General features: G+C 38.4%; 1 protein-coding gene across 1 annotated transcript in view; it reads left to right on the top strand.

Annotated features, from left to right (window-relative positions):
* The first annotated feature begins 5,013 nt into the window (after positions 1–5,013).
* LOC122279212 (zinc finger BED domain-containing protein RICESLEEPER 2-like) overlaps positions 5,014–14,875 on the top strand; it is a 31,022-nt gene continuing 21,160 nt past the window's right edge. The window contains exon 1 of the mRNA XM_043089688.1: positions 5,014–5,158. Within this exon, the coding sequence (XP_042945622.1) occupies positions 5,014–5,158 (145 nt within the window). The remainder of the gene's footprint in view (positions 5,159–14,875) is intronic.

Consider the following 14,875-nt stretch of genomic DNA (forward strand, 5'->3'; position numbering starts at 1 on the left):
GTTGAGTTAAAAACCTTACCAACCTTATTTACCTTGTCTGCCCCTTGAGCAGAAATGTAACGCCCATCCTTATGGTGGGTCCTTTTCATATCGATTTTGATAAAATCGATGGGAATTACGATTCCTTTTAAATTTCTTTACCATTCATGCTAGGATACAAAATACTCCATGTCATAAATAAAAGTCATTTTTCTTAATTAAAGCTTTCAGCGGAAAACATTACATTTCATAATTAAAGTTTCGAATATAAAACATCTTGCCTAGGCCTTCGTGCTCTTCCCCTTGGGCTATGCCTGTCCTGACCTGTCATGCACATCTTGTGCCTAGGAAGGCACACATAAAAACTAAAATGAGTCGGTGACTCGTACGCATTACTTCATACCGTTAAAATATAATAACATAGATTTTCAGTCATGCAATTAACATTCCATACATACATATCGTACTTAGCATGCATACGTCTTTCTTTTCGTTTGAAAACGTTGCGAGGTGGGGTTTTTCTTTTAAAACATGCTTTCTTCTTTAAAATAGTTCCCCACGCATCGCTGCCTTTATTTCTTAAAGAATCTTTTCATGCATTTATCTTTTTACATACGTTTATGCATACATATATACATTCATGCATTCATTTGTTCTTACTTATGTACATCATGCATTCCGTTCATCCATACATACATGCATTCTTTCTTAACATGCATCCATTCATTCTTATCACTTTCATTGGCCATGTAGCACACTGTTACGCCCCGTGTGCTAGGGTTAGCGGTCTTTTGGACCTGATTCCGCCCGTGACCACGGGTTGGGAATCCATTCCGTCAGGGGGCAGCATTGGGTGCACTACCAATACTACTTACCCGACATTGCAATCTGCTCTGTCTAGTCCATTATATTGGTACCATTTCCATTCCAGTCCATGTGGCCCTTACGTATGTTCATACATAATGCATTCAGTCCGTTCATTCCTTTACAGTCCTTTTCTTTCCTTTAAAGTCCATTCTTTCATTTCAGTCGTTACAGTTCTTACGTTTCTTACAGTTCTTACAGTTCTTCATTTCTTTCAGTTCATAAAAGTTTTAATTTAGAAAATGGTTTTCCTTCCTTTGTTTTAAGAAAAGTTGTTCAGAAAGAGTCTGAAAAGTTATTTTAGAAAGAATCATTTTTAGGAAAGAGAGTTACTTTAAAAATTTGTTTTCTTTCTTTTTTTTTTCTTTCATTTCATTTCTGCTTCAGTTCTTACAGTCCTTAACAATTCTTACATTTCCTAAAGCTTCTTTTCGTCTCTTTTCATGAACATACATACAATACGTACTACTTATAGCATCCATTCACATGCATACACGTACATACTTTGGGTGCGTAAAAAGTGGCTGCCAAGGAAGGCAGCTACATAATTATACTTGAAAACTTACGTTTTGTTTTCCTTTTAGATAAAAGCTTTCGTCCTCTTCTTCTTCATTTGTATAAAGAAAACACTAGAAGAGTATGAACGTAATACTTACATGGACTCCATGCCATACTCAATCCATGCAGTCCATTCATGTGCGTGTCAGATGGCAACCTACATGCATACATATAACCTTACGTCATCATCTATCTAATACATACGGAACTATTCTAGAAAATAGAACTATGCCTCACTTGAAACACTCTCCATCCATCCCTGGGCTCTTACGTGCTATTTACTATGCTAAAACCTTCGGGGTCTTATTCCTTAAAGTGAACCTCTTTGATTCACCTTAGGGTTAAGACACTAAGACCTCCGCCTCGTTCTTCTATTTCCACAATCCGACGCATGATTCCTGTGACGCCCCCAAATCCCACGTACGAACATGGAGAAATCGAGACGTCGGGATGATGACAACACGGGTCACCACCCTATCGCCAAGTGCCAAGTGTGTGTATAAGCAACAAGTGTGCAAAAGAAAACACGCAGCGGATAAACAAAGTCATATAACTAAGTACCAGAATTTTTTCTATGTTTAATACAAACCCGTTCAAAACATACATAATAAAATATTACAAGCCACCAAATCGTTTTAAAATCAACTACAAGGCATAAACTCCAAATCAATACCCCGGCGGAGCCGCCTCCTCGGGCTCAGCCTCCTTCTCCTCCTCCTCAACCTCTGCATCAAAATCTACGGTACAAAAATGGTGCCGCAGGTAAGTAAAGATCCAAACGCCACAAGATAAAAATATATTAAATTCAAACAATATGCATGAAAGAATGCAAATGCACATATCCCATAAAACCACATTTTTCCACGCACGCCAAAATCCCATTTTGGCCCAAAACATATCCTTTAAACGTAACCTCGCCATTATCCCCGATAATGGCCCAAAAACCAGACCATCAGAGCACTGTAGGCGGGAATCACAGGCGGGACTCTACCACCATCCCTGCTCACCACCGTTCCTACGCGTGCACTGTAGGCTAGAATCACAGGTGGGATTCTACCACCGTCCCTACTTACCACCATCCCTACGCCGAGTGCACCGTAGGCGGGAACCTCAGGCGGGATTCTACCACCGTCCCTGCTTACCACCATCCCTACACGTGCCTCTGACTCCAACCAGTCAGTCCAACTGTTCACATATACTATAAATCATTTCTCGCTTACAAGCCCAGTTTTCATTTTACAAACACATGTACATGCATGCAACTACACGAAAATCCAGTTTTCCCTTTTTAAACATGAACATGCATGCACTATACAATGCAAACATCAAGGCACAAATATCTCCAACAAATATCAACATCAACCAACAACCCCGTCCTCAATCCATCCGACCCCTGACTCCTCGGACTCAATCCAGAATCAACCAACCAGTCAAATAATTTATTGTAAGAGAAAAAATATATTTAAATCTCAAATAGAGTTTGGAAAATACTTACAGTGCTATAAGGTATTTTTTGAAAGGTCACAACGTTGCAAACGGCAGAGAAAAAGTAACGTAACAGTGTATTTTACACTGTGGCCGTGGGTTGTAAATTACCCACTTTCGAACGGGGACAAACCAAGACTAGAAATTGATAGGGAATGGCCTAGAGATGTTTATGAAGCTAATGGAAGTGAGTTTTGGCCGTGGGTGGCGGTGGAAATGGTGGTGGAAGTGTAAAAAGGGGCAGATCGGAGTTGAGCTCGTGGGAGCTGCTCCGGCAATAGATCGGGGCTGGAAATGGATGGATTAGGATGGCAAGAGGTAGGGGATGAAGTGGTAAAAAGATGGTGGCCGGAGGTGGAGCGACGATGCCGGAAAAGGGCAAAAGCCGTGTGGCTTAAATGTGCTCTATGGGGTTAACAGCGGCACGAGCGGGGCTGGTTTTTGGTGGGGTGGTGAGCCGGCCGGAGGGGCGTTTATCGGTGGGGGTGGTGTCAGCCACGTCGGCCGGTCGGCGGTGGTCTAGGTGGGAGTGCTGGACGGCGACGGAAGAGGGAGGGAGAGAGAGATCGAGCACGCAGGAGGGGAAGAAAGAAGAAGAAAAAAGAAGAAAAAAAGAAAAAGAAAGAAAAAAGAAAGAAAAAGGAAAAAGGAAAAAAAGAAAAAGAGAAAAGAAAAGATGGAGAAAGAAAGTGAGGTCCAGTCCTCACCTCCGGAGTCTAAAAACTGGTCCGATGAAAACAATTTTAAAAACCATAAAACGACTAAAATAAATTAAACACCACATCAAACTAAAATAAAACCAATTAAAATACAATAATTTAAAATAAAAGAACCAATATATTAATTAAATTAAAAAACTCTTTTAGTGAAAATACACGTAAAAATGGGGTATCACAATTCCGACCGACAGAGTCATGCGTCCCAACCTTAGACCATGTACCCGTCACTACCTTCACGTATCCTAGCCCATATGAAATCTTCATTCCCAACCAGTCAGGCTGCATGAATTCAAGCCAACTCTAGGGCTAAAACACCATGTAACCATGATCAAGACAGATTACCCATTACATATGGTAAATTTGTTTGGTATACGTGTCTCTCCATAGACACCTGTATCTCATCCCCTTTTATCACCTAAGAGTAACTTATAGTTCCAATGAATGCCCACTTGTATAAACAAGCTTCATACTCTAATACCAACTTGCTCAGACCCGGTCGATAGAACTCTTCCTACTTCCTAGCCCTGTACAAGTTCATCCCAACACTTGATAGGAGAGGATTGCATCCACAAATGCACCTCTGTCACACTATGCAGCTCGAGAAATATTCCCTAATAACAGCATGAGGTCCATCGTGCTTTCGCTGCACTCTCTGATAGCTTTTCACTGCTTCACACTTACTTTCAGCCACAAGTCAGCCTCAAGATAACACCCGTTACCTTGGACTACAGCCACATCACCATTGCTTCGGGACACTGTTACACAGTTTCCCGATGCTACACCATATACTCCACGTTTCTCTGCTACACCATCCAACCCTTCATGACACACCATCCGGTGTATCACGACATAGTACAGAGTACACTCACGTAAATTCTCTTCCATCCACACTATGACAGACATCACTACGATACACGTCTCACGGTGCATCGCTACGCGACATGGAGTACGCGGCACGCGTACTCCTTTTGCTATCGCTACGACACTTATTATCACGACGCACATCACACGTTGCATCGCCATACAACATGAAGTACACTTCATGCGTACTCCCTTCATTCTATGCCACACATCACTACAACGCACGTCACACGGCGCGTCACTGCACTACACAGAGTACGTTCCACACGTACTCTCTTCACACTTCACGCCGTATCACAACTATGGCATCCATCTCAAGCCCACTTCATAGCACAGTCCACAATACTACAATTCAAGCCCAAAACTTCACAACTACACTTCACTTCACAACTACGCAGCGAATTCCACAAATACTAACTACACAGTCTATAGTCTACCCAATCAACTACTTTAAACGTAAATAATTAGAGATAGAGAGTTATACCATTGATGGGATAACCCGTGCGTCGCTCATTGCTCATCACGATTAAGCGTCGGAGGAGCGTACATGGCGATAACACTGCCTACGGTGGTTGTTCACCACATAAAGTGGCAGTTTGGGCTGAGAATAGCTAGGCATGGCCTTGGAAAGGCTCATGATGGCCTCGTGGTGGTCAAAGGTGGCAGAGCACGGCGACATCATGCCGTGAACAGTAAATCTGAAATGCTAGGAGTTTGCTTGAGGTGGTAGAAGACCATAGAACTTCATGGGAAGCTAGGGAAAGGTAGAGGAAGATGTGGTGGAGCTGTGGTGGTGAGGTGGTGGCCATACGGTGGCCCACGGTGGCAGATCGGCCACTTCAAGTGGATTTCAGCCTTGGAGAGTGAGGGAGAGTGAGAGCTGTACATAGCTCCTTTGGATAGGAAATTTGTTGGAGAAGATCATGGTGATGAGTGGAACAAAGTGGTTGTGGTGAAACACCGTGGGTAGCTGTGTATGGCAGCGCACGGTGGTGCAACCGAAACTATAGCTATGGAGACCCATCGGAGAAAAAGAGAGAGTTAGAGGGAAAGAAATACATGCGGAGGAAGCCCATGACGTGGTGAATCCATTGGTGGTGCTTGATCATTGTTTCAGCCGTGTATGGTGGCTCAAGGAGGAGAAAATGGGTGTAAAACCCATTTTGAGGGTGGTGCATGGAGGGAGAAGAAGGGCACGTGGGGGCTCGCCGATGGGAGGGAATGATGGCAGGAGGGTGGTGGTCATTTACTGACTGGAGGTGAGACCATAGCTGTCATGTACGGCGGCGTGGAGGTGGAGAATGTATTCTTACCCATTTTGGCTGGTGGAGCCGTGGGAAGAGAGAGAGAGAGAGAGTATGGCTTGGCCGACGGGAGGAAGTATTGGCCGGCATGTGGGAAGTAATCGGTGACTGAAGGTAAGACCATCGGTGGTCGAAGGTGGCTGGGCTGGAGGTGCAATCAGCACGGTGTAGAAGACGTAATGCACGTCGGGCATGGGGAAGAAAGAGAGGAGAGAGAAGAGGAAAAGGAAAAGAGAAAAAGTGAGGAGGAAAAGAAAGGGCCTGGGTATTTGATCTAAGTTCTTCACTTCGAGATCCTCAAAATGATCTAACGATGAGTTTAAACACTGATTTGAAAACGTGTAAGTGTTTTATTTGAAATAAAACACTTAGATAAAACACTGAGAGGAATTAAGATGGAATATTATTTTATAAAATAATATTTCTTCATCATTATTTAAAATGATAAAATATTGTAATTACTCAAAGAGGATAAAACCATTTAAATTAAATAAGAGTTTTCAACGTAAAGTTAAACCTCTTAATATTTTAGAACAACTAAAATATTAATATAAGTAATTATCCACAATTATAATATTTTTAGAGCTCATTAAAATATTATAATTGTGCTACATTAAAAACAAGCTTATCTAATAATATTGATTTTCATAATATTTAAAACATCCGTAAGCATTAAAATATCTATCTTACTTTGAAATCCGCTAGATAACTTTCGGAACACGCCATCGAGGTACAATGCTTAGGATAAAGTTCAGCACACAGATCAAAGCTCAGCACATAGGTCGAGGCTCAGCATGTAGATCGAAGTTCGGCACTTAGAAGGAGGCTTGACACATACACCGAAGTTTGACACGTAGATCGAGGCTCATAAAGAAGAAAGAAGGAGCGGATATCACAAGAAATGTCTACCATTCGGCCACTCCTTAAGGTTGTGATGGCTTTCACTGGTTTGATTTTGGAACACTTAGTTACCTCTTGAACTTGTTGAGGTTGAACTTGAGGGTTCAGTTATGTTAATGTAGAAAATTTTCCTTTCTCTTGAATGCTCAATATGGTAGTTAGCCTTGTGAGTGTGCTCCTCATGTCATTTATAGCTTGAGAATTCGAATTATTAATCGTTGCTTGTCTTTGCATGAATTGCTACACTATATTAGCCAGTTGCTGGATAGCTTTTTCAAGTCTTCTTTTTTGAACTCGGACAGGTTGGTCTGTGTATTGAGATGCCCCTTGAAATGTAGGGCCTTGAGGAGCATTTTCTTCACTCTTCCAACTGAAATTTGGATGGTTTCTCTAACCTGGATTATAAGTGTTAGAATAAAGTCCAACATATGGTTTAGAAATTAAATTTACAGCACTTGTTTGATCTAACAACACATCTTTAAAAGCAGGTATAGTAGGACATTCATTAGTGGAATGTCTTAACTATTCACAAATGCCACATTTTCAGACACTCTAGGAATAACTTGCACCTCATTAACCTTTTTCATTTCAATGGCCTTAATTTTTTTGGATAGTAAGGCTATTCCAGCACATATCATCATCCTTTTTAAAATTAAACTTGTCACCACTAGACTCAACACCCTTAGATCCGTCATAAGCATCGGCAGTATCCCAATATTGGGCATTCTCAGCCAAATAATCAAATTATTCAAATGCTTCTTGAAGGTGCAAAACTTACAGTATCGTAGTTTTATAGTAAAGTGATGAGAAGAGTATCGTTCTCAGGGATTGATAACTTACTATTGACAAATACCAAAATTAAACTACTCTTGACTTTATTTACAAAAGTCACTAAGATTTTTTGTAATTACAACTTGAAATAAAATCAATTCAAAGGAAATATTCAAATGAAAATAAAGCTATTGTTCGAAAATCTAATTAATGAGAAAAAGAACTTCTAAGAAATCGATTTCACCAAATCCTCACTCTGCTTTTCTTATCTAAGTACTTGAATTTAATTCTCTCTATTTGTTAGCAAAATCTCTAAACTCATCAAAAGGCCTATTTTGATAGTCAATTGGAAATATTCTTGTTCATTATTTTGCACAAGAGTATGAAAATTAATAAAACAAGAAAGCATTAAGACCAACGATTTTAAGACTACATTTTACCAATGCTGAAATATCTAAGTTCTATCCTACAATTCCCTCTTTTGATAGAAAATCACAAGATCAAAATCATCTAATTAATGGCTAGTTAATTATAAGCAATAAGTTTAGAATAAATCAGACAAAAATGAAAGAGAACTACTTCAAATTAGCATAGAAAAGTAAATATAGTTTGAAACTAGATTACATTGTTTTCCTATAATAAAGAAAATTTAGTTCATGCTAAAAATTAAATTCAACATCAACGAATTCACCATATTTTTTTTTTTAGAGGATTGGAAGAAAACGAACACTTAAAAAAAGTACTCCACATCCAAGTCACAATATCCTTCTTCCAAACCGTAAAGAAATGTGTTGCTCCATCTCGCGTTTGATGCCTTACTAAGTCAAAACCGAAAGAACTGCTAGTGTGTGTCTCGCACGTCCCTCAGGTTGTCGCATCATGCATCTTTATCCCAAATCAAAATAATGGCCTATATTACATGCTGATTCATAAAATCAAAAGAAGGGCCCCGCGTGAACTCCTTCTACCAAGTCAAACCACCAACCTGCTCCTCATTACATGCTGCTCCAATTGCAAATCGCAGCTTACGTCCACGTCCAAGAGCCATGCAAAAGACTCAATCTTTCGTCTTGGCTTGCGTCTCTTTTGGTGCAGCAACTCCTCTATTTAAATAAAATCTTCATTTAAATGAGGGAGAGTCTCTAGACGATAGGCTTCTAAAATTTGGATCTTCATTTTCTTCAAATCTAAAATAAAATTTAAATGACAACATTGAAGCCTAAAATCAATAAAAAAAATAAAATTAGACAAAAGTTTAAAGTTAAGAAGTGATTAAATATACTAAATCATGAAAGTCATCAAATACCCCTAAACTTAAAACTTTCTTTGTCCTAAAAAAACAAAATAAAATAATAGACCACTATAGACGATATCAACTAGACCCCATAGAAAAGTATCATCACTCACCAAGCCAAGATTTGAATTTAGATTTCAACACTAGTATCTTACTCTTCAACCTAAAGCTAAGACCTTGAGTGTGTGTGTGATATAGTCAATTTAACTCCAAAACACCTACAAACTCAAATAAAAGTAGAACAACCCCATAATTCTAATTTTCAGAAATCCTCTCCACTATTGTAGTCAAACACCAAAATCAGAAATCAAAAGGTCTTTAGTTAGGTTGTAATGACAGGCCACAAGGCGAGGGCTAAGAAAGAAATGGATAAGGAAAATTAAATTAAACTGGAAAAATACTTGGTGGAAAGAACAATAAAAGAGAATTCCTTAGGATTCAAACCATAACTATTTCTCCACTATATGCTCATACTGGTGACATTATTGTTGTTGTAATCAATGAAGTAATACCAAGTACACCTCTAGCAAAATCTGAAGTGATCTGCACTCCACTTGTTGGGTTTTCTCTATTTTATACTTCCTCCCATGATGGATAAATCACCTCTAGGCAAAAGACAAACCCAACAAAGATATATTTTTTTTGTCTTTTATGTTTTTAGCCTCTCACCTTTTTCATTTAGCCACTTCGGTTCTTGCAGTCTTTACAAATTTTCAACCACTTCAACCCTTTTCAATTTTTGCCATTCATTTTTTTTCACACACTTTGATCAACAGAGCATAATTTCTTTTAAACTAACTTTCTCTTTAAATGTAGATTTCCACCAAAGTATTAATTTTCTCAAATTATAGAAGGTAAATCATGGTTTTTCAAGCTTAGAACGAGAATGGTTAATTTAGTTAAAAGAATAAATAAAGGCTTATATAAAATAAGGCTCAAGGGGCTTGACTATGGGAAATAAACTATGCAATGATGGCATAATAACTAGGACGGCTGAGAAAGCTTTTTGGTTATGAAAAAAAAAAATACCCAGATCATTTCTCTTAATGGATTCTAGAGTAAAGCAAGATTAAACTTTCCTGACCTAGTTAATTCTACTCATTTTCTTCATAAGCAAAATGGAATAATAATTAAAAAAGAAACGACTATGTGCTCAATTATGTTCAAGGACAAAGATTTAAATCAAAGTACCATAAAAACTCAGCCTAACATAAAAGAAATTTTTAAAATTTTTCTCAGTCCCATCCTCAATCACAAATTTCATAGTCACAAAGAATTCAATCATACTCAAATACATGTTTGGTAAGAGAATCCAACAACTCAATATTTATAGAATCATAAGTAAAATAAAATAAAACAAAAAAAAATCAAATAGAGTAAATGATTATAGGAGTTTACACGCTCAAACTTAAATTAAACAATGTCCTCATTATAATTCAAAAGTGAGAAAGATTGAAGAAATGAAAGGAATTTCCCTGGTTTCATGGTGAATCAGCCATAGTTTACAATTTTTAGCTCTTTATTCTTGCTAAATAAAACTGAATCAAAATCCAAATTATTCAAAATATAAAAATAAAACAATAAAAGAAAGTTCTATGGAATGCCTCCCATAAGCGCTTGTTTTAAAGTCTACAGCCAGACTTTTTAATCTTTTCATCAATTGGGGTCTCCGAGAGGAATAAGTGTATAATTCCTCTCCACTTGTTCCCCATAATAATGTTTCAATCCCTGACCATTAACTCTGAATATATTCCCTATCTTGTCCATCAAGTCTATTGCTCCAAAAGAGGAAACATTGTCAATTGTATAAGGACCTATCCATCTTGATTTTAACTTGCTAAGGAAGAGTTTGAGTCGTGAATTGAATTGTAAAACTTGTTGCGCTGGTGCCAACTCACACCTAAGAATCTATTTGTCATGCCACTTCCTCGTTCGTTCTTTGTAGATCTTTGCATTTTCATAAGTATCGTTCCGGAACTCATCCATATCATTCAATTGTAAATGTTGCTTTTCTCATGTTGCCTTTTCTAGGTGATCGGCTGGTGCATCTTCTTGAAATGTTTCTTCTACACATTGTTTAATGACATCTACCCTAACACAAGTGCTTGGCTCTTCTAGAATTCTCATGGCTTGGTAAATGATGAACATAACCTCTTCCTTGTTTACTCTCAATATTAATTCACCATTTTGAATATCAATTAAGGCCCTTCCTGTAGCCAAGAATGGTCAACCAATAATCAATGAGATTTCTTCGTCTTCCTCCATATCTAACACCACAAAATCAGTAGGAAAAATAAATTTATCTATCTTTACCAATACATTTTCTATGATTCCATGTGGATACTTTATGGATCGGTCTGCTTGTTGCAAAGAAATGGTTGTTTGTTTTATCTCTTCAAGTACTAATTTCCAGCAAACAAAAAGTGGTATAAGATTAATGCTAACACCAAGATCACATAAAACTTTATCAAAAACTGAATTTCCAATAGTGTAAGGCAAAGTGAAACTGCCCAGATCTTTTAATTTTTGAGGTAATTTCTTTTAAAGAATGACATTGCATTCTTCAAAAAGGTTTACTATTTCGAACTCCTCCAACCTTCTCTTCTTGGAAATGATGTCCTTCAGGAATTTGGCATTTGTTCCAAAGCATCTACAAAATGAATATTTATGTGAGTTTTCTTAAAAATATCCAAGAACATAGAAAATTGCATAGCTAATTTTTGTTTTTGAAAATGTTGAGGATAAGGGAGTGGAGTAGGCAGAATAAAGATTGTCAGGAAATGAAATTGCTAGAAGCTTGTTAGTTTCTCTTAATGTATCATCAACAATCTCCTCTTCTTCTACTTTATTCATGCTTTGGCCATTGTTTGTAGTTGTATAGGTGGACTTGGTTTCCTTTGACGGTAACCTCTCAATTTCTCTTCCACTCCTAAGTGTGATGACTTTGCATTATTGCTTTGGATTCACTTATTTGTTGTTAGAAAAAGTTTCTCTTTGTTGAGCATTGATGGTCTTGGCCAGTTGCCCAATTTGCACCTCAAGATTCTTTATAGTGGCTCCTGTGTTGCTTCAATAACTCTCAATGTTGTCCAATCATGAATCAATCTTTTTAAACGTTGCATTTTGATGACTTGCAAAATTTCATATTGCAGATTTTACAAGTTCGCTCGAGCGGAGGCTTTTGGCCGCTCGAGCGAATTCAGGCAGATTCAAACGCTCGACTGCCGCTCGACAGGGAGCTCGAGCGGGTTGCTGAAAAACGAAGATCGCTCGAGCAGAGACATTGGCCGCTCGAGCGAAATCAGGCAGAGTCGAATGCTCGATGTGCACTCGATAGGATGCTCGAGCGAAATCAGGCAGAGTCAAACGCTCGACGCGCGCTCGACACCCCACTCGAGCGAACATCGTATTTTGACAGATTTTAGGTTTTCCGCCGTGGGACCATATAAAAGCCATTTTTCACTCTAGAGCCGGGAGTTTTTTTGACTGGAGAACACTCTTTGGGAGAGAAAAACATAGCTAGAGGGATTCAAATCATTTGTTTTGGAGACGGAATTCTAATTTATTGCACGTACGTTGGATTCATACACGAGCACGAACGGGAGAAAAGCGTTGAATCGTTCCCTTGAGCTTTTGACGACGAGTTGAGGCTGCAAGGAGGATTTTTCAGTGTTTATTTTCTTCTTCCCATCTTCTCAGAACAATTATGGTGAATTCGTTTATGTTGAATTCCATTTCTAGCATGAGCTAAATTTTCTTTATTCTAGGAAAACGATGTAACCTATTTCCGAACTATGCTTGTTTGTCCATGCTAATTTAATGCAATTCTCTCTTTGTTTATCTGATTTATTCTGAGTTTAATGCTTCTAATTAACTGGCCATTGATTAGATGATTATTAATCTTGTGATTTGCTATCGAAAGAGGGAATCATAGGGTAGATCTTGGATATTTTAGCATAGGTAAGTATAGAGATCGAAAGACTTGTATGAACCTGTGTAGTAATTAAATCATTGGTCTTATTGCGTTCTTGATTATTTAATTTGCATACTCTTGTGTGAATTGATAAACTAGAATCACTTCCAATTGACTATCGAAAGAGGCTTTTGGATGAATTAGAGATTTGCTAATAGACAAAAGAGGTTTAAGTTAAATTAGCTGGATGAGAAAAGCATAGTGAAGAATTATGGTGAAATCGATTTCCTAGAAGTTTTCTTCCCTATTGAATTTGATCTTTGAAAGTCAGTTTTATTTTCTTTGCTTATTTCTCTTTGAGTTGATCTAGTTTTATTTGCAACTACAAAAACGTTAGCGATTCCTCTAGATAAAATTGAGATTAGTATAATTTTGGTATTTGGCAAGAGTAAGGTACCAATCCCTGAGGACGATACTCTTCTTACCACTTAATTATAAAACTATGATACTGTGCACTTGCAGTTTTGCACCGATCACATTTGTCTCCTCAACAAAGGAAATCATGGCATCCTCAAGTGACATCTTCTTCTTGCTTGGTTGACTATCAAATCTTGGAGGTGGTTGCAGTACATTCTTTGTGTTTCTGTAAGACAAATTCTCGTGATTTTAAAGTGCTAGATAGTAGTAATTTGGCATAGGATTACCACAATAGTTGTCGTTTTGATTGTTGATGTATTAAACTTGTTCTTGACTTGCTTCATTACTCAGAATTGTCATACTCGTAGCTGCAACATATTTTTCACTTTGTGGTATCTTTTGGGTTATCAAATCTGAAATTTGATGAGATAAAGAAAAAACTTGAGCTGAAAGAGCTACTAATAGCTCCAATTCATGAATCCCAACAACTTTCTTAGCCATAGTTCTTTTGGTTGGCCATTGATAGTTGTTTGAGGCCATTTCTTTCAAAAGAGAGGTAACACCTTCAGCTATCTTTAACATCAAAGTTCTACCAGATGCAGCATCAACTATGGTCCGAGTTTGCCCATTTAACCCATTGTAGAACATCGGAACCTACAACTAGTCTGACAATTCGTGTTGAGGGCAGCATTGAATCAAATCTTTATACCTTTCTCATGTTTTTCATAAAGTGGTTTGAAATCATTTTGCTTAAATTGACCAATCTCACTCCTAAGTTGGGCTCTTTTTGTAAGTAGAAAGAATTTAGCAAGAAACTTTTTAGCCATGTTCTGCCAACTAGTGATACTTCTCGGTTGTAGAGATTGTAGCCAACCTCTTGTCTTGTCTCTCAAAGAAAAAGGAAATAATCTCAGTCTAATGGTGTCTTCATTAATACCATTAATCTTTAGAGTGTCACAAATCTCCAAAAATATCACCAAATGAATATTGGGATCATTAAATGGTGATCCACTGAATTAGGCTTGTTGCACCATGTTGATTAAGGCTGGTTTGAGCTCAAAATTGTTGGCATTAATAGTTTGAAGTCTTATACCTAAGTAGTTGTCATTCACAACTGGTCATACATAATCTTTCAAGGAGCATGGTTGTGCATCATTTTGTCCGTTAGCTAGGGGTGTACAGGAACCGACCAAATCGGTCGTGAACTGATCAGACCGATGGCCGAAGTGCGGAACCGGCCAGAACCAACAAAGAACCAGTCGGCGGGCGAGAGGAATTGAAGGAAAACCGACATCGACAGTTTAGCACCGGTTTGAACCCCTGGGAAATAGCTGAACCGACCGATCTGGTCTAATTTTTTTTTAAATATATGTATATAAAACGGCACCGTTTCACTTAAATAAGTGAAATGGCGTCACTTAGGACATGAATGTTAAAAAAAAAAAATATAATAGAACGGTGTCGTTTGGCTTAAAAGCCAAATGGCGCCATTTCAAAATGAGTTAATAACCCCCCCAACCCCTCTTCTTCTTCCTTGTGCCATCTTCTTCTGTTCTTCCTCTCTGCAACCTCTTTCTTCATCCATGGTAGACGACAGTACGAGTCTTCATCACTCTTCCTTAGTTCCTCCTCCTTCACAGAAGACGCCGACGGTAGACCGACCACCGCGCTGACACAAATCGAGACTGATATGATCGATTTTCTCTCCCCAAACCCTCAATTTCGGCTGGTTTAATAGAGACATGGAAGAGGTCGGTGGTGTCTCGGTTTGGCGCCGAAACTGACGCCGAACCCATCAGTGTACAGCCCT

The sequence above is a fragment of the Carya illinoinensis genome, chromosome 1, assembly GCF_018687715.1.
Source record: "Carya illinoinensis cultivar Pawnee chromosome 1, C.illinoinensisPawnee_v1, whole genome shotgun sequence".
NCBI lineage: Eukaryota > Viridiplantae > Streptophyta > Magnoliopsida > Fagales > Juglandaceae > Carya > Carya illinoinensis.